The sequence below is a fragment of the Entelurus aequoreus genome, linkage group LG16 (genome assembly GCF_033978785.1).
Source record: "Entelurus aequoreus isolate RoL-2023_Sb linkage group LG16, RoL_Eaeq_v1.1, whole genome shotgun sequence".
In the NCBI taxonomy this organism is placed as follows: domain Eukaryota; kingdom Metazoa; phylum Chordata; class Actinopteri; order Syngnathiformes; family Syngnathidae; genus Entelurus; species Entelurus aequoreus.
In genome coordinates this window covers 43,467,556-43,492,347 of record NC_084746.1, presented here as the reverse complement: position 1 = coordinate 43,492,347, position 24,792 = coordinate 43,467,556, and the positions used below count along the sequence as shown (strand labels likewise).

Here is a 24,792-nt window from a genome sequence, read left to right as displayed (position 1 = left end):
GTTGTCCTTGTTGCTGTGTTAATAGTTATCTCTCGGCCTCACACACTCGCATGCAGCCTCCCCCTTGAAAGGTCTTCAGCGCCAAACAAGAACAGACCCTCCACCTTCTCAGGAACCTGACGAGATCCTACGGCTATAGAGACCTCTCCTTCTGGTATTTCACAGAACTCGAGCCTGCAGGACCGCAGCACCATGATCCTGAAAGCTCCACAACAGTCAGGAATTGTCTCCATGAATGGAAAGGGGGCCTCTGGGTCACCCCCGGCTGAGCCTGGACCATAGCTAGTAGGGAATCTCCTGCTGATCTTCAGTCAAGATAGACTTTGAGATGTTCGAGGTAAAGACCTGCGCTCAGGATGTTGGCAGCCATGCGGAAGAGCTGGAGTGCAAGATTTGCTACTGTGCTTACAATCTGGGGTGTCGCAGGCCAAAGGTGTTGGAATGCTGCCACTGCCTGTGTGCCAAATGTCTCGCAAAAATCCACGACTTGGGAGAGTCACCCCCGAGTAGCGTGGTGTGCCCCTTCTGCCGCTACGCCACCAGCCTGCTGGGAGAGGTGGTGAGCAGCCTGCCAGACAACCGCAGCCTGGTGGCCATGTTGACTTTGCAAAGCAGGAACCGCAGGAACCTTCAGTACCGCCAGGAAAACACCACAGAACTGCTGCTCGACCCCAGAAACCTGGGCGACCCCTCTACTTACTCTTCCATCCGAGGCTCTCCTAACTTTGTGGTCATCACCATCATGGACACTCCGCCGCGTCCCTCCCTGAGCCAGGACACCTTGCACCGGCCAGGTGGAACCCACACTTCAAACCGTTTGTCCAGCCAGGACTCCATGGCGTCCATCACACAGAGGTGGACCTGGTGGAACTGCGTCGCCCTTCTGTGCCAGACCTCGGCCCGGGTGCTGGTGTGGATGCTGGGCCTGCTCTTCTTCAGCTCGCTGCCCATGGGGGTCTACCTGCTTATCATGCAGCAGACCACTGTGGGGGTGCTGCTGGTCGGCCTGATCCCCACCAGCCTGGTTGTTGTCATGTTCTACGGCTTCTGCCAGTGCTTCTGCCGGGAGGTCTGGAAATGCATGCCGCCATAGTGGGACCAATGGGGGGCACATGTAGCGTACTGCTTGGAAGTATTTTTGATCCATTATGGCAACCGTACCTCCTCATTAGGAATCCCATGATAGAAGTCATTAGTCATCACTAACAAGAGAACATGCATGTGATGTTTATCTTAACATATGTTTAGCCCGGGGGTCGACAACGTGCAGCTTTCGAGCCACAAGCGGCTCTTTGGCGCCACCCTAGTGGCTCCCTGGAGCTTTTTGAAAAATTTATGAAAATGGAAAAAAATGAGGAAAAAAATATATTTTTTGTTTTAATATGGTTTCTGTAGGAGGACAAACTCGACACAAACCTTCCTAATTATTAGAAATCCCACTGTTTACATTAAACATGCTTCACTGATGAGAGTATTTGCCAAGCGCCATTTTGTCCTGATTTCGGCAGTCCTTGAACGCACCATAGTTTGTTTGCATGTACAACTTTCCTTGATGCTGCCACAGAAAGATATGTTTTATGCCACTCCTTCTTCGTCTCTATTTGTCCGTCCAACGTCTTATGCTGTGCGTGAATGCACAAAGGTGAGCTTTGTTGATGTTATTGCCTTGTGTGGAGTGCTAATCAGACATATTTGGTCACTGCATGACAGCAAGCTAATCTTTAATTGATAGATTGAAACTTTTATTAGTTGTTTGCACAGTACAGTACATATTCCGTACAATTGACCACTAAATGGTAACACTCGAATAAGTTTTTCAACTTGTTTAAGTCGGGGTCCACGTTAATCAATTCATGGTAACATGCTATTTGTGCTAGTTGTATGTACATAATGCATCATTATGCCTCGTATTTCAGGTATATTTGAGCTCATTTTATTTGTAGTTTCCGTTTCCTTCAACCTGAACACACACATCTTTACCTTGGGCCATTCTACGCCAGTCATTTCCATGAGTTATCACACCCTCTGAAAAGCCTCCGTTTTAGTAATGTTTTCCAATGTTGTAAAAAGGTGTAGAATAAATATTAAATTTCAACATTTCTGTCAACGAAGATTTGCATCAGCCTACGACACATAGTCATTTTGATAATAGTCTAATATAGACAATATAGACACTTACATCATGTGTTGCCTTCCTTTTAACACTTATATAAGGCTGTACATATTTTTGTATTTTAGTTTAGTTTAGTTTAGTCTTTATTTGAAGGGACAATGCACATAAACATTAAGCTCAAAGACAGATATGTTCTGCACCAGATTATAGCTAAATAGCTCATTTCCATCTACAGTCCCTGGCTACCTAAATTAAAGAGATACAAAAATCATGCAATAAAATTATGACAATAAAATCATACTATAGCATGTAATCAAATTAAGAAAAGTCATAAAATGCCCTTTCATTTACACATACTTATTATACAATACAACCACACCTCACTTACATCACAACACATATACAATACATGCTCTTGTTCACATTTGTCATCATTTGTAAAAACAACCATGATTTTAACACACACACCTCACAGTTTACAAGAAAATGTTCTCATGTCTAAATATAATACACATGAAGTTAGTTGACATGTCAAACATAGTGCCCAACTCAGTGACCGTGAGCAGCTTTGATTACTCCAAAGCCACTTTTTTAACTTCAATTGTCAATGAAGAGTAATCTGTTAGACTTTTCAAGTTTGTTGTGAGATCGTTCCATTCCTTTATCGCTTTATATGAAAAGGCTGATTGTGCAAAAGATGCTGTACATCTGGGTACGCTACAACGCCCCCTGGTGGAGGCTCGTGTGTTGCTAGTTGTCACAGCAGATGTAAACTAGCCAAAGTGCTTAAGTGGCGCTGGTGCAGTGTTGTTCGGGATTCGATGGGCCATTCGTATTGATGCTAATCTTTGAATATTAGCAAAATTTAACAATCTATATTTTGGAGAACTAAACAGTGATGGTGGTGTTGTGGTTTTCGGCCAAGGATTTTGAGCGATTGTTTGTGCAAAGTTTCCAATGGCCTCAGTGTCATTTTGCTTGCCTGGGACCTACATGTTATGCAATAATAAAAACGAGACATAATCATTGCATTAAAGTAAGTTTGAGCTGCCTCCAGTGTTAACGAATTCCTGATACATTTGAAAATGTTGTACTTAAGACTCATGGTACATCTGTTTGATATGTTTTTTTAAAGCCAAGTGTTGGGTCTAAAATGACACCCAGGTAACGATATTCACTAACATTTTGTATTATTTCCTTATTAACAGTTATATTTGGAAAAGGATGACATTTTATATTTGTTTACAAAATACATTGTTGCCGTTTTCTTAATGTTTAATGTAAGACTAGAGTCATGTAGCCATCTTGCCACCTTCTCCATAGCGGCTGTACGTTTTTTGGCAACCGTTTCAGCGTCCTTTCCCCAGGTAGGTCTGCATACATCTGGATATTAACATCCTCACATGGCAGGTCGTTTATATACAGTACATGGAGAGGTCCAATATGGCTCTTTCAACATTTTGGGTTGCCGACCCCTGGTTTAGCCTAACAATAAAATACAAGTGATTTCCATCCACCATGTTCCACATAGTGTATTTAAACATCCAGCACCTTTGCAAAAAGTATTCAACCCCGTTGAACATGTCAGCCTTGTATTGCTTTGATAAAAGGTGCTTTCTGCAGACTGCACCACCAGAGAGCGTCCTTCCTCACAGCTGCAGCGAGTCATGTGACCGAATGGATGACCCCGATCACCCCAACAATCCACACCTACTCATTTGCTTGTGTGATTAGAGAGGAACGTTGAAGAAAATAGAAAAAAAGTAAATTCACGTGATAAAACATTCTTGAAATTCCACAATAGCAGGAAATGCCAGACATGTCTTCAGTATTTAAACGTTTTTGAAGTCCCACCACTGTGGTTGTGGGGTTCTACTACACTCGTGAGTGTGGAAGCATTCCAGTACACTTTGTCCTTGCTCTGCTGCTAAGAAGATGTTTTAAAGCTCTTCTTTCCAGCCTGCAGGGACAACACATCATTCCTTGGCAGTGATGCAATCAACATTCCCACATGTTGGCTACAGAAACACTCACAGGCTGTTAAATACTTTCTTAAAGTTCTAGTGAGACTAATTGTGGTTGAAAACCAGCATCAAAAATACGGTGACATCATTCTGTTAAAATATAATTTCATATCTTATGGTATTTATACCATGAATTGATTAACGTGGACCCCAACTGAAACAAGTTGAAAAACGTATTCGGGTGTTACCATTTAGTGGTCAATTGTACGGAATATGTACTGTACTGTGCAATCTACTAATACAAGTCTCAATCAATCAATCAATCAATCAATTGTCAGAATATGCAGGTTGTCATGGTAAGTAATTGTTTCAGAAATATTTACCATTGCACAGTTCAAACCTGAGAGGGAGTAGGAAGAAGCAAAGCTGGTTTAATTCTACACCCTTTTTTACAACTATTACTGATGATTCAGGCACTTTCTGTGTTGAGTTGTCCATTCTCTTAACAAGAAGAAGGAATAAGGATGTGTCGCTCCAGCATTGAAAATGATAAATAAACAAAGAGAGTATGGATGAATTGTTAACAGATAATTTTTTAAATGATTTAGTGACAATGAAGCCAAAAAGATTACATAGAAAACATATACACTGTTTGCATATTTAAAATGTACAATCATACAGGACAACAGTCATGCAGTCGTGAATAATAACGTCCTTAACTGTAGAATTTTGGGAATGCTCCAAAACATTCACACATATGGTATTCTACACCAAAATTAATCTATTTATTATGGGCCTGCTGAAATGCAAAGCGCCCATTCACATGCTGCAAAAGTGAACGAGTGCTTTGCATTGCAGCAGGTCCATAATAATATGGGCTGCTTGCAATGCAATGCAATGTAAGTCAACAACGCATTCACTGCTGCTTTGCAGCATGCTAACTTTGTCAGCTAATTTTACACTTTTTTCTTTAATTTCACTGCCATAGACCTTAGAGCAGTGGTTCTTAACCTTGTTGGAGATACAGAACCCCACCAGTTTCATATGCGCATTCACCGAACCCTTCTTTCAAATATAAGACAAAGTTATGTTTTTTTACTGGTGCACAAAATGAACCGTGCATCAACATCACCTTGTTCAAAGAACAAAACCAACACAGTGCATGAACTCACAACAAATTACACACATGCAAATCAGTCTGACTTCTGCTGTTGCCTTATCCATAAAGCCGATAGGGAGAAGTTTTTATTTACACGATGAGTCGGGTGTGTCTTGACCTCCGCGGCGGAGGCTTCGTCGAACCCCTGAGGCTGACTCACCGAACCCCCAGGGTTCGATCGAACCCCGGTTAAGAACCACTGCCTTAGAGTCATGCAACTTGGTATATGTGACACATGCTAACTGTTAACATGCTAATGTTTTAGGCTAGCTCTGTAGCTCATTTTGTACGGTTGCTCCTTTTGAGACCGTTTACTCCAGAGTCCTATAACTTGGTATGTGACACATGCTAAGTGTTAGCATGCTAAAGTTAGCATGCTAACGTATTAAGCTAGCTCTTTAGCTCAATTTGTACGGTTAAAGTTAAAGTTAAAGTACCACTGATTACTATACTTGACAACCCTCCCGATTTTCCCGGGAGACTCCCGAATTTCAGTGCCCCTCCGGAAAATCTCCCGGGGCAACCATTCTCCCGAATTTCTCCCGATTTCCACCCGGAAAACAATATTGGGGGCGTGCCTTAAAGGCACTGCCTTTAGTGTCCTCTCTCACCTGAAAAGGAGACTATTATATATCTCTCCGTTATCCATAGGTTTACCTATAGCCCATAAAGTAGGCAGGCACGGAGCTATTTCTCAGCGTGTGTTTATTCCAGCCGGCACGTTAATACACTGACACACAACATCCGGATTCCCATCATGCATTGCTTCAAAACTACGGCAAGTAGTAATGTCCAAAAACATAACAGAGACGAAGCAGAAGAACGAAGAAGAGACATGGCGACGACGAGTAAGAAGAAGAAGTACGCTTGCAAGTTCCAAAATGATTGGAAAAAATAATTTCAGTTCATCCAGGACAGCTCGAAGGGGAATGGGTATGCTGCCTGCACATTTTGTAGATCAGACTTCTCCATTGAACACGGAGGCCGAATGGATATACTCATTCATGAACGGATTAGTTGTATATATATATATATATATATATATATATATATATATATATATATATATATATATATATATATATATATATATATAAGAAATACTTCAAAACATATACACAACAGCAAACACAACCCCCCCCCCCCCCCCCCCCCCATCTCCCGAATTCGTAGGTCTCAAGGTTGGCAAGTATGCTGATTACCCTCTGCATTTGACCCATCCCCTTGTTCCACCCTCTGGGAGGTGAGAGGGCACCTAAAACTCACATTTTCGGATATTCGGCGCCAGCTGAAAAGTACGCCAGCTCCCACCGACCCCCAGCCAGAGGGCCAGGGCACAGATAGCAGGCCCATCAAAATTTCCACAGGAAAATTATTCTTATTAGTTATTATTTTTATTTTTATTCTTAATCTTATTCTTTTCCACAATTTGCACAGAAGACGATAATTTTCCACATAACTATACCAACGTGCACTGTCTCATGCAGCATTTTAAGTGGGGTTACCAATTGTTTATTTTACTCCTGTTTGTTTTGCGTTGGGTCGAGGGGGAGGAGTCGCAGCCCCGCTTTACTGTGTACCTCTTGCTTGGTACACTTGCTCGCCCCAGTCTAAACTATTTGCTTGCCTAACAGAATTGCTATTGCGATATCTAGTGGACACATTTAGAACAGCAGTTTCTTTCATTTAAAAATGCAGCTGAATTTTACACTTAGCAATCTCATCTCGTGGGCCATATTGAACCTGTTCATAGGCCTGATCCGGCCCGTGGGCCACATGTTTGACATCCCTGGCTTAGAGGATTCGGTTTGAGCTTTTCGCAAATTACCAAAGACAAAGTATTACAAATTTCAGTCTAATAACTGCACAGGGAAGGGCAAATCTAAAACAAATGTACTGTATTAAGTTAGCTTGAGACTGTTGTCACCGATCACATAATACCAATATTCCATCATACATCTTAGCCAGCCGGACCTTGGTATAATAGGTACGATGTATTAGCTTGCATTAAATAAGGCTGTGTTTAGCACAAATAGAAGACTTATGAACGCTACTTAAAATCTCTGTCCTGCTCTCTTCAGATAGGGTCACTCCTAAGTCACCCTCCCAAAGTGACTTAATTGAATTCAGAGACGCCAAGGCGTAAATAAAAAATTGGATTGTAAATACGTGTAATTGATCCTTTTAAAGTCGGAAGTAGAGTCAAAAATGCCATCAAAAACTATCAGTCGGTAATTTTGGTAATTTGGGAAAAGTATTACAAACAAAACTGCAGATCTGTAGATATCTGAAAAAGTGTTGATTAGGGAGTGAAAAGTTATTACAAAGTTGCTAGAAAGAAGCAAAAGTATTGTCAATGTATAAATCGTGAATGTTGTTGATCCCCAGACTTGACCATCTTAAAAAGGCCCTATCAACAAGAGAGGGAGGGAAAGCATGATTAGCAGTGATGGGTGCAAGACTAGAAATAGTCTGTAAACCAATATAGCGCTTAAACTGAACCCAAATTCTGAATGAGGTTTCTACGATTGGATTTTTAGTAAAAGCAGAAGTAGAAGAGTGGATGGGAGATTGAACCAGAGCTCCTAAGAGATACTGGTTTACTTGAGTTAGCCTCTATAACCAGCCATAACGAAGGGGGATCCAATGCTTTATATAGCATCCAATATTTAAGAATTCTAATGTTTGTGGCCCAGTAGTAAAACCTAAACTTTGGTAGTGCTAAACCTCCCGACGATTTGGGTCTCTGTAAATATTTTTTACGTAACCTGTGATTCTTCTTATTCCAAACGAAGTCCAAGATCTGACAGTCTAATTTACGAAAGTAGGAATGAGGGAGAAAAAATGGTACACACTGGAACAAATAGGAAAATCGTGGAAGTACATTAATTTTAAGAGAGTTGACACGAGCCACAGTAGACAAATTAAGTAAAGACCAGCAATCAAAATCTCCCTGGATTTTGGACAACAGTGGAACAAAGTTGGTTTTATAAAGCTCTGCAAGCGTATGAGTGACCTGGACACCCAAGCATGTGAAACTTTGCGAGGCAATTTTAAAGGAAACATTTTGCAGAGGATATTTCTTAGCAGCAGAATTTATAGGAAATATTTCACATTTACCCAATTTAATTTGTAACCAGACACATGACCAAAAGCTTAGAGAGGGATTGTGACGGAGATGTCCGAGTAATATTGAAGGAGGTCATCTGCAAAGAGAGAGACTTTAACCTGCACATTGTGTACTGTCTACATATGCCCGTAGTAAGGGGTTGGTAAAAAGCGCTATTGACAGAGGCTCAATGAGCAAAAAGCAATGGGCTCAGGGGGCAGCCCTGCCGGGTGGAACGGTTCACACAAAAATATTCAGATTGAATTTGATTTGTCCTGATCAAGGCCTCAGTAGATGAATCCATCCATGCATTTTCTATATGGGAGCTTAATCCATGAAATAAAACTGTTGCCAAAGTCAAATCTCTTCAGGACATAAAATAGATAACTTCACTCAACTCGGTCAAATGCCTTTTCAGCATCCACAGATATCACTGCCTTTTCAGTGTTACGAGCAGGCACATCATACCATATATTGAAAAAACGTCAAAGATTAGAAAAGGAGTTCCTATTCCAAATGAACCGCCTTAATAATAGAAAGGAGAAAAGTATCCAGACGTAAAGCCAGCAGTTTGAATAATAATTTAAAGTCCACATTTAACAGGCTAAAAGGACGATATGACATGCACAACAAAGGGTCCTTGCCTTTTTTCGAGAGGAGAGAAATTGAAGCTTGGTTGAGTGTTTGCGGGAGGCGGCGAGATTTTAAAAAATCATTGTACATGTCCAATAATAGGGGGGAGAGCTAATGCAAAAATTATTTGAAAAATTTGTGAGGATAGCCCTCTGGTCGTGGGGATCTTCCGTTATGTAGTGATAACATTTAATTCCGCAGCAGTAATCCCTACTGTAAATACCAGCAGAATATTTTCCTTTTGTTGTTGTTGTAGATTTTCTATGTGGTGGCAAATTGCATTAAAATTGAGTAGGTAAAACAAGCAAATATTGTGAAATATGTTTTAAAAAATTGATAAGGGTTAATTATGTTTCATATTTTTTTCGATGAATGTCTGAAATGTTTAATCAAGGCGTATTTGATTGTCTTCTGCATAGTGTAGATCAGGGGGGCCTAAAGTTAGGACCAAAGGCCAAATTAGGCCTGCCAAGTCATTTCGTTTAGCCTGCATTGGCTAATACATTTTCATACTGACATATATCAAGCTCTCACAATCATTGATTGCATGTCCACAAGACTAATTAGTTGCCATCTATCGAACGTGATGATCTCCACTTCTTTAAATATGGTGGTATGGAGCTAAACTTACTTATAATGATGCTGTACGCTTAAAATAATGTGTTTGGCCCGCGGCCTATTGGAATATTTTCACTGTGGCACTTAGAGGCAAGACAACACCTGTTGTAGACTATAAGTTAATGCAAAAATGCACTTTCCTCCCTTCTAATAAATAAACTACAATATAAGCAATGTTACTGCAAATGTTGCATAAAACAAAAAAATCAAAGCTCTTTTTGAAAAATATGCCAATAAAGAGTTCAACGTTACTGTGTTAGATTTATAAAAATGTATGACGCAGTGAATCATTTGCACATTTTCTGTGCATTGAGAATCACATAGACGAGCAGCTTTGTTTAAACGGTAAACATCAAATTTATAAAGTTAACATGGAAATTGATTTATGTTGTTGCAGATATGATCTAATAATAATAATAATAATGGATTAGATTTATATAGCGCTTTTCTAGACACTCAAAGCGCTTCACAGAGAAGTGAGAACCCATCATTCATATTTACAACTCATTCATTCATCATTCATTCTCCGGTGTGAGCGGCACCGGGGGCAAGGGTGAAGTGTCCTGCCCAAGGACACAACGGCAGCGATTTTGGATGGTAAGAGGCGGGGAGCGAACCTGCAACCCTCAGGTTTCTGGCACGGTTGCTCTACCCACTACGCCATACCGCCTCTAAGCTCATTGTATTCATCTACTTAAGTTAATATTATAATATATATTATATACAATATATTTTTAAGAAATTAAGAATGTTACTGTGCGTTGTACAGATAAATATTATCAAGTTCTCAATAGCAGTACATATACATTCACTGTACAAACATACATATACACATACTGTACATATACATTCACTGTACAAACATACATATACACATACTGTACATATACATTCACTGTACAAACATACATAAACACATACTGTACATATACATTCACTGTACAAACATACATATACACATACTGTACATATACACTCACTGTACAAACATACATATACACATACTGTACATATACATTCACTGAACAAACATACATATACACATTCTTTACATATACAAGTAACACTCATGCATATAATCACGTTTCATCAAACATATATTAACGTTGTTGCCCTAGGGGAAACTGGGTAACACATGGCACACAGACAAAGCTTAACCTATTGTTACTATAACAATCTACAAGGTTAATATAGGTTGCTTCTCTTTCTTCCCCTCCATTTTTCGGTATTCATTTCTTATCTCTAGTTATCATTACGTCTATGTATTGTTGCATTTGAACAACTGTATTGTTGATAATAGAGGTAAATTATTGGTATTCTTCATTATCAATAGCGCTATTTCTATTGGTATTTGTAATGCTCCATTTGTAGTGTAAAAATGCTCATTGTCATTTCTGTATTATTATTTATTTCGCTAACTGCATCTTTGCTATCACTTTTACCATCATATTTGTACATATCGTATGTGCTGATGTTGCTCTATTGTTGTTGTTGTTATTGTTGTGTTTGCTGTTGTTGTTGTTGTCTCTCTGTCTAATCCCCCTCTTGTCCCCACAATTTCCCCCTCTGTCTTCCTTTTTTTTCTCTTTCTATCCCCTCCTGCTCCGGCCCGGCTGCACCAAATGATAATATAAATCAATTTAATAAAGTCAAATACAAATAAGGCAACAAGAGAAGTATCCTACACTTCTCTTTTGTAAAGTAAATCTAAACAGCCGATATGGGCATCTACATCAACTGTCTGATTTGCCTGAGAAGCTGGACAGGACAAAAAAAAAAAAAAGTTCTCAATAGCAGTTCAATTTTGTAGGGTCGTGCATTTTTTTTGTCCTGCAAGGGTGTCATTGAAGAACAAAAATGTTCTTTAATGACAGGTATGTTTTTTTTATTGTATTTTATATTTTGTCATAAAAAAATACAATCATGTGTGCTTACGGACTGTATCCCTGCAGACTGTATTGATCTATATTGATATATAATGTAGGAACCAGAAATATTAATAGCAGAAAGAAACAACCCTTTTGTGTGAATGAGTGTGAATGGGGGAGGGAGGTTTTTTGGGTTGGTGCACTAATTGTAAGTGTATCTTGTGTTTTTTATGTTGATTTAATTTAAATATATATATATATATATATATATATATATATATATATATATATATATATATATATATATATATATATATATATATAATTATTATTTTTTTAATTTCATGGGTAACTTACACATCTGTGAAGGCACCATTAATGCTGAAAGGTACATACATGTTTTGGAACAACATATGCTGCCATCTAAGCGCCGTCTTTTTCATGGACGCCCCTGCTTATGTCAGCAAGACAATGCCAAGCCACATTCAGCATGTGTTACAACAGCGTGGCTTCGTAAAAAAGAGTGCGGGTACTTTCCTGGCCCGCCTGCAGTCCAGACCTGTCTCCCATCGAAAATGTGTGGCGCATTATGAAGCGTAAAATACGACTGTTGAACGACTGAAGCTCTACATAAAACAAGAATGGGAAATAATTCCACTTTCAAAGCTTCAACAATTAGTTTCCTCAGTTCCCAATCGTTTATTGAGTGTTGTTAAAAGAAAAGGTGATGTAACACAGTGGTGAACATGCCCTTAACTACTTTGGCACATGCTGCAGCCATGAAATTCTAAGTTAATTATTATTTGCAAAAAATAAATAAAGTTTATGAGTTTGAACATCAAATATCTTGTTTTTGTAGTGCATTCAATTGAATATGGGTTGAAAAGGATTTGCAAATCATTGTATTCCGTTTATATTTACATCTAACACAAGTTCCCAACTCATATGGAAACGGGGTTTGTATATGCAATTTGTACAGCCTAGAAAGTAATATAATAAATGCAGGTGTATGGATGTAACGTTTAAAGGCATCATAAGGGACATATGTTGGTAGCGTGTTTGTCGATGATGAACGCAGATGACCATTAAGTGTTGATGACGTCACAATTGTCAACTGTACAAGTTTTCATGGCCTCACTGTTTACTTCGCCTGACAAACCGGAAGTGAGCAGGGGCAGCCTTCCGCCAATCAGATGCGAGGATAAGGCTCCGACAACAAACAAAAGATCGAGGCTGTTAGAGACTAAGACTTTTTTCATCCCTTAGCTAAAAACGTTGCTTGACACTTTGATTCGACCTCCACCTCGCCTTGTATTCACATGCTTGTCATCCGGTGTGGCAGCGTGTCTTCTTCCAGTGACTGTCTCCTTTGTCTGCTGATGTCAACCTGAGTAGTTTTGGAACGATCGCTTTGCCTTTGGTGGCTAAGCTAACGTTAGCCAGGCTAGCTGCTAAGGCTAACCAGCTCTGGCTGCTTCTCTGCGGCCAGCGGAGCCAGTTAGCATCGCCCGCTCGCCCGCTCGCTTTGCTGCCCGGACTTGACGGACACAGGAAGCGGTGGCTTGCTGGTTGACAAGCCGCTCTTTAACCAACATTGTGTCGTCGCCATGTCAGGACAGTCTTCCGGCTCCAGCTTCCTCATGTCAGTGGTTGTCCACGGAGACTCGGCTCTCAACGAGCAGGAAAAGGAGCTCAACCAGCGGCTGCGACGGCTCTACCCAGCCGTCAACGAGAACGAGACCCCGCTGCCTCGCTCCTGGAGCCCCAAGGACAAGTTTAGCTACATCGGGCTGTCCCAGAACAACCTCCGTGTGCACTATAAAGGTATGGCGGCGCATTGCTATCACTAGCCTGCTGATGAAAGCCAGATGCCGTCGACGGGGGCTAAAAACAAAGTAGCAGCTTCCATTTTCCACAGCACTTTAGCTTCCAGGCCACATTAAAAATCCTCTCAAACCACCATACGACTTATTAGACAAACTAAGCATGTCGTCATGTGATATAAATATACACTTAGCTACTGTAGCATTGGATGCTAACAGTGGCAAAAAATGTAGTAAATGTCCTGATGGGTCCTCAGGTGTTATCTAAGTGGATGATGTCTTTGCTAAGACTCAGGTGGGCCTTGATGATGCTTTAAACAAAGCTGTCATGAAGCTTGCAGGAGAAGGCCATCAGGACAGCTACTTACTGTTAAAAAAAAAAAAAAAAGTGCTTCCTGGGTGTGTTTTACCAGGCTGTGCTACTACCCTCCTTACAAAACAGCCTTCTAGAATAACTGACGGCGTTGAAATCTTTTACATTGTGGTTTGGCTGGGCGATATGGCCTTTTTTTAATATCTCAATATTTTTAGGCCATATCTCAATACACGATATATATCTCAATATTTTGCCTTAGCCTTGAATGAACACTTGATACATATAATCACAGCAGTATGATGATTCTGTGTGTCTACATTAAAACATTCTTGTTCATACTGCATTAATATATGCTCATTTTAAACTTTCAGGCAAACTAAGTCAGTTTACCAAAACTGTATTTATTAAACTGTTATTAAGCAGTGGCACAAACATTCATGTCATTTCCAAAACAGAAAGTGCAAGATTGTCAGAGACGTTTTAAAACAAGCTATTAGTGCACTTTTGTGCATGGTGTCACTAAGATGACTTATCAAAACAACACTAAATTAAAGTGCACTTTTTGTACAGAACGCCACTACAATAGTTTAAAAACATGATGTCACACAAAATATTTCAATAAGTGTCAAATAAAAATGACCTACATAATAGGAAATCAAATAGTGTTCGTCCTTCACTATGTGGTAGTTTTTTTTTGTTGTCGACTCTTTTTTTCATACGGTGTTGATCTGGAAATGTTTGCCTCGGCATTTTGATGGTGTGGCACCGGCCGGAGATGTTGACATGCGGAGTAAGCACTCTTCATTCTCTAGCAGGTGACTTTTCAAATGATGCTACATATTAGCAGTAATGCTACTTTTTGTAGAAACGCTTTTGCCCCACACTTGACAAATTACGGTTGTCTGTTCGACATATTCCCACTTGAAGCCAAACCACCGCCAGACAATGGACCCCCTGCTGTTTGTCTTGGGAATTAATTCTTCCTTCATTTGTTACCAGATTCGCACCTTCTTTCTCTCGTATTACCACTCGCACCACAGGTAACGTTACCCATGCCGCTACCTCTCTGCTCCGCGAGGGCGTATACGTATGTGACGTATGACGTGACAGTATGTAGAAGGTGCGCTTGCTGTCTGTGAGAAGGAGACACAAGGATTGGGAAGAGCCTGTAGTGTAATGCCAGCAGCTAAAAGCAACTGCGTGAGAACGTATACTCGAATATCACAATATAGTCATTTTCTATATCGCACAGAGACAAACCCGCGATATATCGCGTATATCGATATATCGCCCAGCCCTACATTGTGGTCAAAAATCATGTTGTCGTTCTTGTTAAGCATCTTTAATCATTGTGTGTAACTTCTCTTCTTACTTCTATTATATGCTAACAGCATTTGTGGGTTAAATGTTTAATAACAGCTTCTTTGATTACCAAATGCTCTCACTGCTCGCTGTACATATCCTACGAAGTCAGACCTACACTGTTTCAATGTCCATTTCTGAGATGGTATAATTGTTGATGACTGAAGTGCTGATATCAACCAAACCTAACCCCCCCGCCCCAACAGCCTCCACATCCCAACCCCCGGATTGTAAATAATGTAAATAATTCAATGTATATACTCTGATGATTAACTTGTGTGATGACTGTATTATGCTGATAGTATATATTTGTACCATGAATTGATTAACGTGGACCCTGAAAAATGGGACCCATTACCTCCCTGCTTGGCACTCAGCATCAAGGGTTGGAATTGGGGGTTAAATCACCAAAATGATTCCCGGGCGCGGCACCGCTGCTGCCCACTGCTCCCCTCACCTCCCAGGGGGTGAACAAGGGGATGGGTCAAATGCGGAGGACAAATTTCACCACACCTAGTGTGTGTGACAATCATTGGTACTTTAACTTTAACTTAACTTAAACAAGTTGAAAAACTTATTTGGGTGTTACCATTTAGTGGTCAATTGTACGGAATATGTACTGTACTGTGCAATCTATTAGTAAAAGTTTCAATCAATCAAAAAACTCATGGGCTGTTAAAGGTTCTCCATCCCTATTCTCGAGAGAGATGGAGGATAGCAAGATGAAAGAACAATGCACCCAGTGACAGTGGTAGTAATAGAAATTAACTATTGTCTTGTTTGTCCCACTCATCTCTTCTTCCAAGCTATGACATCAGCATATGAACGAAGGCCTATGTGTTCACATATGAATGTATACAAAAACAAGCTGTGGCATCATTGTAGTGTCTCCTTCCCAAAGGTCATGGCAAGACCCCGAAAGACGCTGCGTCCGTCCGGGCCACTCACCCCATCCCAGCGGCGTGCGGCGTCTATTACTTTGAGGTGAAGATCATCAGCAAAGGCCGAGACGGGTAAGAAGACAACGAATGCTTTGTTTGTCCTTGCTGCACTCATGACTCCTTGTGGCCTCATTAACGCCTCATCTTCTCAAACCACTTTTCAGACACTGTTATTGTTGTGGAAAATCCTCTCTCGTTATATTTGAATTCTACACTTCACTTATGAAATGGTGTTTTTAAATTAATGAATGCTAATTATCATTGGTGCATGGGCGTTGCAATCAGGAGTGTTTTTTTTTTAACGTTTTAATAAAAATGAAGACATATTGGATAAAGGTACAATGCTCCCTAATAAACATTGTAGTTCTATACAATCTTTTTTCTAGAATAAATAAAATGATGTTTACTGGACATCCACTGTAAATAACCTTTGATTTTCTTTATGCTCTCTGACATGAAGATAGAATTTAAGCTAATTGGAAATGTCATGTCAGCCACAAACTTTTTCAGCGGCTCTGTCGGCAATAAAACTAGTGTTTATAAAAATGAAAGTTGAAGCTTATTGTTCACTTACACAGAGTGAATTTTGTTGACTACATATACGTCTGCAGACAAATTAGGCCGCAAATCAAGGGTTTGATGCAGGATTAGGTGTGAAACAAAATGGCTGCGAGGTAGCGCTCCCAGCTAAAAATGTGAACACAATTGACTAGTCTAAATCTGGATTTGCATGCATTGTAAGCACATAGAGCGATAAGACTCACATGCACTTCATATCAATGTAAATATTTATTTTCATATTGTACAAAAGTCTTGACCTGGAAGATTCTTTAAGTGTCATCTAGTGTGTGACATAGGCACAACATTGTCATATGTGTAGCCTCTGACCCTCATAAAGCTTCCTTTTAAGGGTGTGAATGAAGGCAAACAGGATGTATGGAATTGCTGAGTTTGAACGTGACGTCGCATCCGGCTGGTTACTGTCACCTCAGACTTAAACATATGGTTTAAACAAGCGCCTTTCTAAGCAGGAAGTCAAGCGACGTCAGAGTGAAAATGTTGCATACATTTTTGTCTGTGGAAATGGTTCACTTAGGGATTTTGGTTGAAGTTCCTATGATAGTTAACCATGAAGGAAAAACTGACAAAATAAAAGATCCAAAGAAAGGTTGTTGTTAGTTTGAATCTGCCACACTCGTCAAGTAGAGTCAACTTTGTCGATGTTAGTATTGACTTAAAATAAACTATAAAAACATCTTTATGATTCATTTACTTATCTTATTCACCATACACTTACATATGAGTAAACTTCTTCAGAAAACTTCCACATGGAATGGATTTGTGCGTTGTTGTTCTGCGTATGCTGCAATGTTTAGCCTTACTAAATGGCGTTAATAAACTAGATTACTAGATCTCTCGTAGGCTGCACAACAGGGATGTGAATCTTACAACACCTCACGATTCGATTCTGATTCCTTGGGTGACACTTCGATACAGAATAAATTCTCTAGTTTAACCGATTCCCACAGTATATTATTTGGTATAAAATTATAATAAACCCTTTTCAAAACAGGCTACAAAAGATGATGTTTGACATATATGTGCAGCGAGTATGTGCAAAGATGGCCTAAAAATGCCTTTTTTTAAATTGATTCTTAAAAATGATGGATTGGTTTTAGAATCGGAATAAATAAGAATTTGAATTCGAATATGAATTTATGTCTTTTGTTCAATTCACCTACTGCATATTCCATGGCAACGGTATTCTCTGTCATATTTATCCTGGCTTTTCTTGGTTTCCTCATATTGCTAAATATTTTTGGAAACCAAATATTGATGGAAGTAGCTAAATCAAACTAAACATTGAAAAAAAACATGAACTTTACACCAGTAAATTAACGTCAGACGCCCAATTATAGATGACACAATATTTGTCTTGCGACAGGAGATCAACTGCAAAAACTAAACCTATATATTGTATGCTTTATATGCTAATTTACAAAAAAGAAAAAAAGACTGCAACAATATGACTTTGTTTGAAGTAACACAAAATAAAGTACAGTAGGATAAAGTACCTAATGTTGTGACCGGTGAATCCATACATTGTTCACAAATTTTATTTTCAACCATATCTGGGGAAAAATTGTGGTGACATATAAATTAAAGATGTACTTTTAACCAGTGTACAGTTTCAAAAAATACATTTGGATACTTTTGGAGAGGGTGGAATGTGGGTTCATTTGTAATCTGGGGAGGCCCCCACAAACGAACATCTTGCAGTCATACAGTATGCAGAAAGTAGGTTGGAAATGTCACCGTGAAGCCAAATTTACACCAAATCATATCCAATACATATTGTGTCGATCACAGGGAAGTGTTTAAATGAGTTCTTCTCAATAAGTGGGGCGGGCCCACCCTGGGGGGCAGGGGTATGGGTGTGTGGAGCGATGCCAGGGGGAGTGCGTGTGATTCCGGTGCACATGCTTTGTCAGTATCATGCAGTATCAGGCTTCACACCCTACTTCAAAAAGCTTTGCGCTACAAAATATGCTCATTGTATCCATTAATCTTGCTTTACTAATTCTGATTAAGAAAAAATCAGCACAAATTGTTTTATTAATTTTTGGTTTTGTAAGTCATAGTGTTTTATATTATGTGCTCCTGAGTTAATGTTGCTGATCAATTTGAAATTATTACTATACATTGAGTTTATTTAATTTTACTTTTCATTATCAGATGGTTAAAGTCAGTTAAAAATGTTTATAGTTTAAATAAGGATTACATTTTTTAAATGTCAAGCAGATTGATGCACTTTAACAAAGTTATTCTTTGTTGTTGTAGGTTGGTTTATATTTTCTTTAAAGAGGTCATAGTAGGATTGTTTTCTACATTTAAAACCCTCCCTTGTGGTTGACATCACATGCAATGTTGGTTCTTTGGTCTAAATGTCCCACATATGTTTTACAGGCCATCTACAAACCCCGTTTCCATATGAGTTGGGAAATTGTGTTAGATGTAAATATAAACGGAATACAAGGGTCACCACTTTGTCAACAAATGCGTGAGCAAATTGTTGAACAGTTTAAGAAAAACCTTTCTCAACCAGCTATTGCAAGGAATTTAGGGATTTCACCATCTGCGGTCCGTATATCATCAAAGGGTTCAGAGAATCTGGAGAAATCACTGCACGTAAGCAGCTAAGCCTGTGACCTTCGATCCCTCAGGCTGTACTGCATCAACAAACGACATAAGTGTGTAAAGAATATCACCACATGGGCTCAGGAACACTTCAGAAACCCACTGTCAGTAACTACAGTTGGTCGCTACATCTGTAAGTGCAAGTTAAAACTCTCCTATGCAAGGCGAAAACCGTTTATCAACAACACCCAGAAACGCCGTCAGCTTCGCTGGGCCTGAGCTCATCTAAGATGGACTGATACAAAGTGGAAAAGTGTTCTGTGGTCTGACGAGTCCACATTTGAAATTGTTTTTGGAAACTGTGGACGTCGTGTCCTCCGGACCAAAGAGGAAACGAACCATCCGGATTGTTATAGGTGCAAAGTTGAAAAGCCAGCATCTGTGATGGTATGGGGGTGTATTAGTGCCCAAGGCATGGGTAACTTACACATCTGTGAAGGCGCCATTAATGCTGAAATGTACATACAAGTTTTGGAGCAACATATGTTGTCATCCAAGCAACGTTACCATGGACGCCCCTGCTTATTTCAGCAAGACAATGCCAAGCCACATGTTACATCAGCGTGGCTTCATAGTAAAAGAGTGCGGGTACTAGACCGGCCTGCCTGTAGTCCAGAGCTGTCTCCTATTGAAAATGTGTGGCGCATTATGAAGCCTAAAATGCCACAACGGAGACCCCCGGACTGTTGAACAACTTAAGCTGTACATCAAGCAAGGATGGGGAATAATTCCACCTGAGAAGCTTAAAAAATGTGTCTCCTCAGTCTCCCAGTGTTGTTAAAAGGAAAGGCCATGTAACACAGTGGTGAACATGCCCTTTCCCAACTACTTTGGCATGTGTTGCAGCCATGAAATTCTAAGTTAATTATTATTTGCAAAAAAAAAAAAAAAGTTTATGAGTTTGAACATCAAATATCTTGTCTTTGTAATGCATTCAATTGAATATGGGTTGAAAAGGATTTGCAAATCATTGTATTCCGTTTATATTTACATCTAACACAATTTCCCAACTCATATGGAAACGGGGTTTGTACTAGCCCCTTCCTGATGCGTCTTATTTACGTGCCTCCACATCGACTGTCTTTTTCCCATCAGCCAAGTTGTAGTTCTTAGCACTTCCATAGCCAGTCTACTGACAGATATAAATTTGAACTTCATGCTAATTTGTATTAGAAATGGCAACAGCAGAGGATGCATGTGCATGTACAAGCCAGTCTGCCCCACAACAAGAGGATAAAGAAAAATAAGGAGTTTATGGACTACAACGTCGGACTACAATGGCGGATTTATGCAAACCACTTTGGTTTAATCTCTACCAACAATGAAGATATTTGCTGACGTCACAGTTGGGGAAAAACGTCACAAATTGGGGCAAATTTCAAACGGCTCGTTTGTAAGAAGTATGAAGGCAGACAAGGTTGTTTTATAAATAGTTCCACAATGCCTCCAAGGTTTGATTTCAAATATCTGGGACTTACGCAGACCCCAAATACACAAACAGGTACAAATACCGGTAGGTAGAAAAGTTGGTTTTGCATAATAGGTCCCCTTTAATGTTAATAAGGATAGAATGTTATACAGAGGAGTACTTATAACATTTTCATAGACAAATTATACTATTTATAGTCGTGGGGAGTGGGGCGTGATATGTTTTCTTTTTCTTGGGGGGTGTAACAGAAAATAATTGAGCAGCACTGGTTTAAATGTTTAACGTCCAAAAAATATATGCTTAATGATGCATTAATAAGTCCAACATTGTCTTTTATAGCTTAATACCTAATTTATTAATGAGTTTAGAGGGAAGTCTAGTTAACCAGATAGTTTGAAAAGTCTACTTCTGTGATTTAATTTTATAAAAAGTATTTTTCTGAAGAATGTATGACTCCCCTATTTCACATTAACATATTGTTTGATCAAATCTGGCTAGTATATTTTCCCTAGGGTTGTACGGTATACCGGTATTAGTATAGTACCGCGATACTAATGAATCATATTCGGTACTATGCCGCCTCTGAAAAGTACCGGTCCCTCACCCTCCCGCGCCCCCGTAGTCGTCACGTCGTGTCATTGCTGGTTTACGAGCAGAAGAGCATTTCGGTAGCGCACAATCACGGAGTACTTACAGACACAGTGTGTAGACAGAAAAGGTAGAACGAACGCATTTTGGTTTAAAAACTAACGATAAAGGTGAAGTTATAAAACTGAAACGGCCACCGGTAAGAGTGGCTTTAAGAAATGGCTTGCTAGTCAAGTCAAGTCAACTTTATTTATATAGCACATTTTCAACAACTTTTAAATTGAACGAAAGTGCTTTACAGGTTAAAAAAGCATAGAGCAAAAAAAACAAAAACTAAGCAAAACAAAAAACAAACAAAGAACATAAACAATGAATGTGCTAGCTAGTGGCTAAAGTTCAGCCACAGTCGGCAGTGTTTTAGCTACTTCTAAATCACTAATCCTCGCCTCCATGGCGACAAATACAGTAAGTTTCTTACAAGTATCATCCCTGCAGAACGAGGAATAGCTAAACATGCTTCACTACACATTGTAGCTCACCGGCGTCAAAATGTAAACAAACGCCATTGGTGGATCTACACCTAACATCCACTGTAATGATACCAAGTACATGAATGTATCTAGTCGATACTACTATGATTACATCGATATTTTTTGGCATCACAACATCTTCTTTCATTTGTATTTTTTTTTATATTATGTTTATAAACTCAGGAAATATGTTCCTGGACACATGAGGACTATGACCAATGTATGATCTTGTAACGACTTGGTATTGGATTGATACCCAAATTTGTGGTATCATCCAAAATCTCTTGTAACGACTTGGTATTGGATTGATACCCAAATTTGTGGTATCATCCAAAACTAATGTAAAGTATCAAACAACAGAAGAATAAATGATTATTACATTTTAACAGAAGTGTAGATAGAACATGTTAAAAGAGAAAGTAGGCAGATCTTAACAGTAAATGAACAAGTAGATTAATAATTAATTTTCTTCCACTTGTCCTTAATAATGTTGACAAAATAATAGAATGGAAAATGACACAATTTGTTACTGCATACGTCAGCAGGCTAGTTAGGAGCCTATTTTTTATGTACCCTAAGATTTTTTGTTAGAATAAAACCAATAATGCAATTTTTTGTGGTCCGCTTTATTTAGAAAAGTATCAAAGTACCGAAACGTATCGAAATAATTTTAGTACCGGTACTAAATTATTGGTATTGGGACAACACTAATTTGCCCCTAAACTAAACTGACATCTACTCTGCTTGAGGTAAATAAATAGTAGCCGATATTGAACACTTAAACGCAGAACAACCTGGAGTAAAGGGGATGGCCTCAAGGTCACGTGGTTGCAACCCAGCAATGCGCTAAAGGCAACATTCTGAGGCCTCAGTCGCATGATCACACTACTTAAAACACTTGAGTGTGGTCAAGGGTAGTGGACTGTTACGTTACATTATGGAGTGAAACACCAACAAAGGCAATGCTATGCGTTTTATATCGAATGTTCATATGTTTTTAGTAACATTCATAACTGTCACATGCCAGTATGTGAGGCTTTAACAGTAAAAAGTAAGAACAGTTGGTAACTTTAATGCTCTTGTAAAGAACATGTCGCAAGGTTTTTTAGTGCAGTTCTGATTTAAATGTATGGTAATCATCATGTTCATGAAGATGCATCTCTCATAGTCCTCTCTCTTTCTCTCTTTTTGTCTCTGCTTGCTCCATGTGGGCACAGGTACATGGGCATCGGCCTCTCCGCTCAGGGTGTCAACATGAACAGACTTCCTGGTAAGTTGACGGGTGGTGTGACACCCAACCTCTTGATTGTGCCTCTTATGTTGTCTGCAGGTGTGACGGGCTGTTAGCTTAGCTTCAGCTTGTGGAACACTTAAACGCAGAACTATTATACTTGACATGATACAAACACAATAACTAACGTAAATTGACGCCATGCCTCTTTGTCAGCGTCGACCATAACTGAACATTATTAATCTATGTGTAATATATAGTTTGTATCTTTATTTAATATTGCTACACCTCTTGTATTGCCTTACATGAGATGTGCAATAATGGGGAGAATACGAGTGGGTGTGTCCTAACCTGTAATCAGACGCCTCAAACTGGTTTTGTTCTTTGCAGCATAAACAAATATTGTGGCGCAATTCCTTAGTGCCGACCTCAGCGGAAAGATGGAACAACAAATCTAAAAATTAGTTAATTTTTTTTAAGTGTGAGGAACACTAAATAGACAATGTGACTTCATATTTAAAGCAGTTCAGATTGACAGTATTTTGAGTGATTGGGATGGAGGAGCCTAGCGTTACAGTATAACAGGGGTGTTTAACTTTGTGTTTATTCAACAAACTAAACATAACTAAATATATGGATATGGTCATATTGCTGGGTTTTTTTTGAACATGCGTACAATAAGGTACATCATGTAGTTCCAGTTTCTCATTATTGTAGCATAGAAGTACGAGTTGTAATTAGTTCCCCATATTTCTACACAATAAGTCAGCTATGGTAACACTAGTGAACAGTAGAGAATATGTAGTGATTTTTTTGGTCCAGTACATATATTTTGTATAAAATATACAAAATAAGATGGCCAGGTTACCAGTTCATTTTATCATCTATTAATACACCAAAAAATGTTATCTTCTACTCTTTTAATGTCTACTTCGTCTATTTGTATTTGTGTTTGACTTTCTATTCTGTTACCAAATAGCATTATTTTAGTTTTACCAAGATTCAAAGAGTCTGTTTTTGTCAAACCATCACTTTAGATTGTTTGTTTCTTCTGTTGTTTGTATTAGCTTTTGTGTGTTCTTTTCTGAACAAAACGCAGTTGTGTCGTCTGCAAATAGTACTAACTTTAACTCCTTTGTAACTTTACAAATGGCGTTGATATAGAGGGAGAACAGTTTCGGTCCCATTATTGAACCCTTGGGTACACCGCAATATACATCTAGCGCTGTAGACGTATGTTTGCCTAGCTTCATGTATTCCTCCCTGTTGGTTAAGTAATTTTTTCCTCAGTTTCAGACCAACCCTCTTGTGCAATACTGTTCTAATTTGTTAATTAAGATAATATGGTTAATTTTGTTAATTTCAAATGCTTTTGTTAGACCCATAAACACTGCAGCTGCACACTGTTTACCATCTATTGCATTGGTAAGCTCTTTCGTTGTTTTAATGAATGCCATCGATGTTGAAATGTTGGCCCAGTATTTGTATTGGCTGTCTGCAAGTGTTCCAATTTATATACTGTATGAATTTGTCCAATCTGTTAAATAATGTTGGTCCAAATATGCAAATATTGAAAGGAAAAACAAAAAATGTTTTCTTACAGCGCTTCAGTTTCTCAATATTATTAATAGTAGATATTTCGCCAGCCAATAAAAAGTGTAAGGAAAGGAAATCTTTGGCCCCTTCATTAGGGACAACCAAGCTAACATAAGATCCACTATAAGAGCTTGATCAAATTCTTCCTTTATGGCTACCAGAAATCTCCAGGTTGAATAAGTCACATATTGCAGAAAAATAACAAAATCATTTATCATTCATGCTCTGTCACTGTATAGGTGTATAATGTGATTGTGGTCACCAGCTGTCATCAATATGGTGGAGCTTATCAGGCCAAACAGTTTTTGAACGCG

General features: G+C 39.1%; 2 protein-coding genes across 2 annotated transcripts in view; both read left to right on the top strand.

Annotated features, from left to right (window-relative positions):
* The first annotated feature begins 46 nt into the window (after nucleotides 1–46).
* Nucleotides 47–1,774, top strand: rnf182 (ring finger protein 182). The gene has a single exon (XM_062023581.1). It carries the CDS (start codon nucleotides 329–331, stop codon nucleotides 1,091–1,093), a length of 765 nt encoding a protein of 254 aa, XP_061879565.1. The 5' UTR covers nucleotides 47–328; the 3' UTR covers nucleotides 1,094–1,774.
* A 10,851-nt stretch (nucleotides 1,775–12,625) lies between these two features.
* ranbp9 (RAN binding protein 9) overlaps nucleotides 12,626–24,792 on the top strand; it is a 27,221-nt gene continuing 15,054 nt past the window's right edge. Inside the window, exons 1-3 of the mRNA XM_062023054.1 lie at nucleotides 12,626–13,288; nucleotides 15,867–15,978; nucleotides 22,869–22,921. Coding sequence (XP_061879038.1) covers nucleotides 13,072–13,288; nucleotides 15,867–15,978; nucleotides 22,869–22,921 — 382 coding nt within the window. The 5' untranslated portion in view covers nucleotides 12,626–13,071. The remainder of the gene's footprint in view (nucleotides 13,289–15,866; nucleotides 15,979–22,868; nucleotides 22,922–24,792) is intronic.

Coding starts and splice junctions, on each gene's coding strand:
- rnf182 (XM_062023581.1), top strand. CDS start 329: ATGTTCGAGGTAAAGACCTGCGCTCAGGATGTTGGCAGCCATGCGGAA.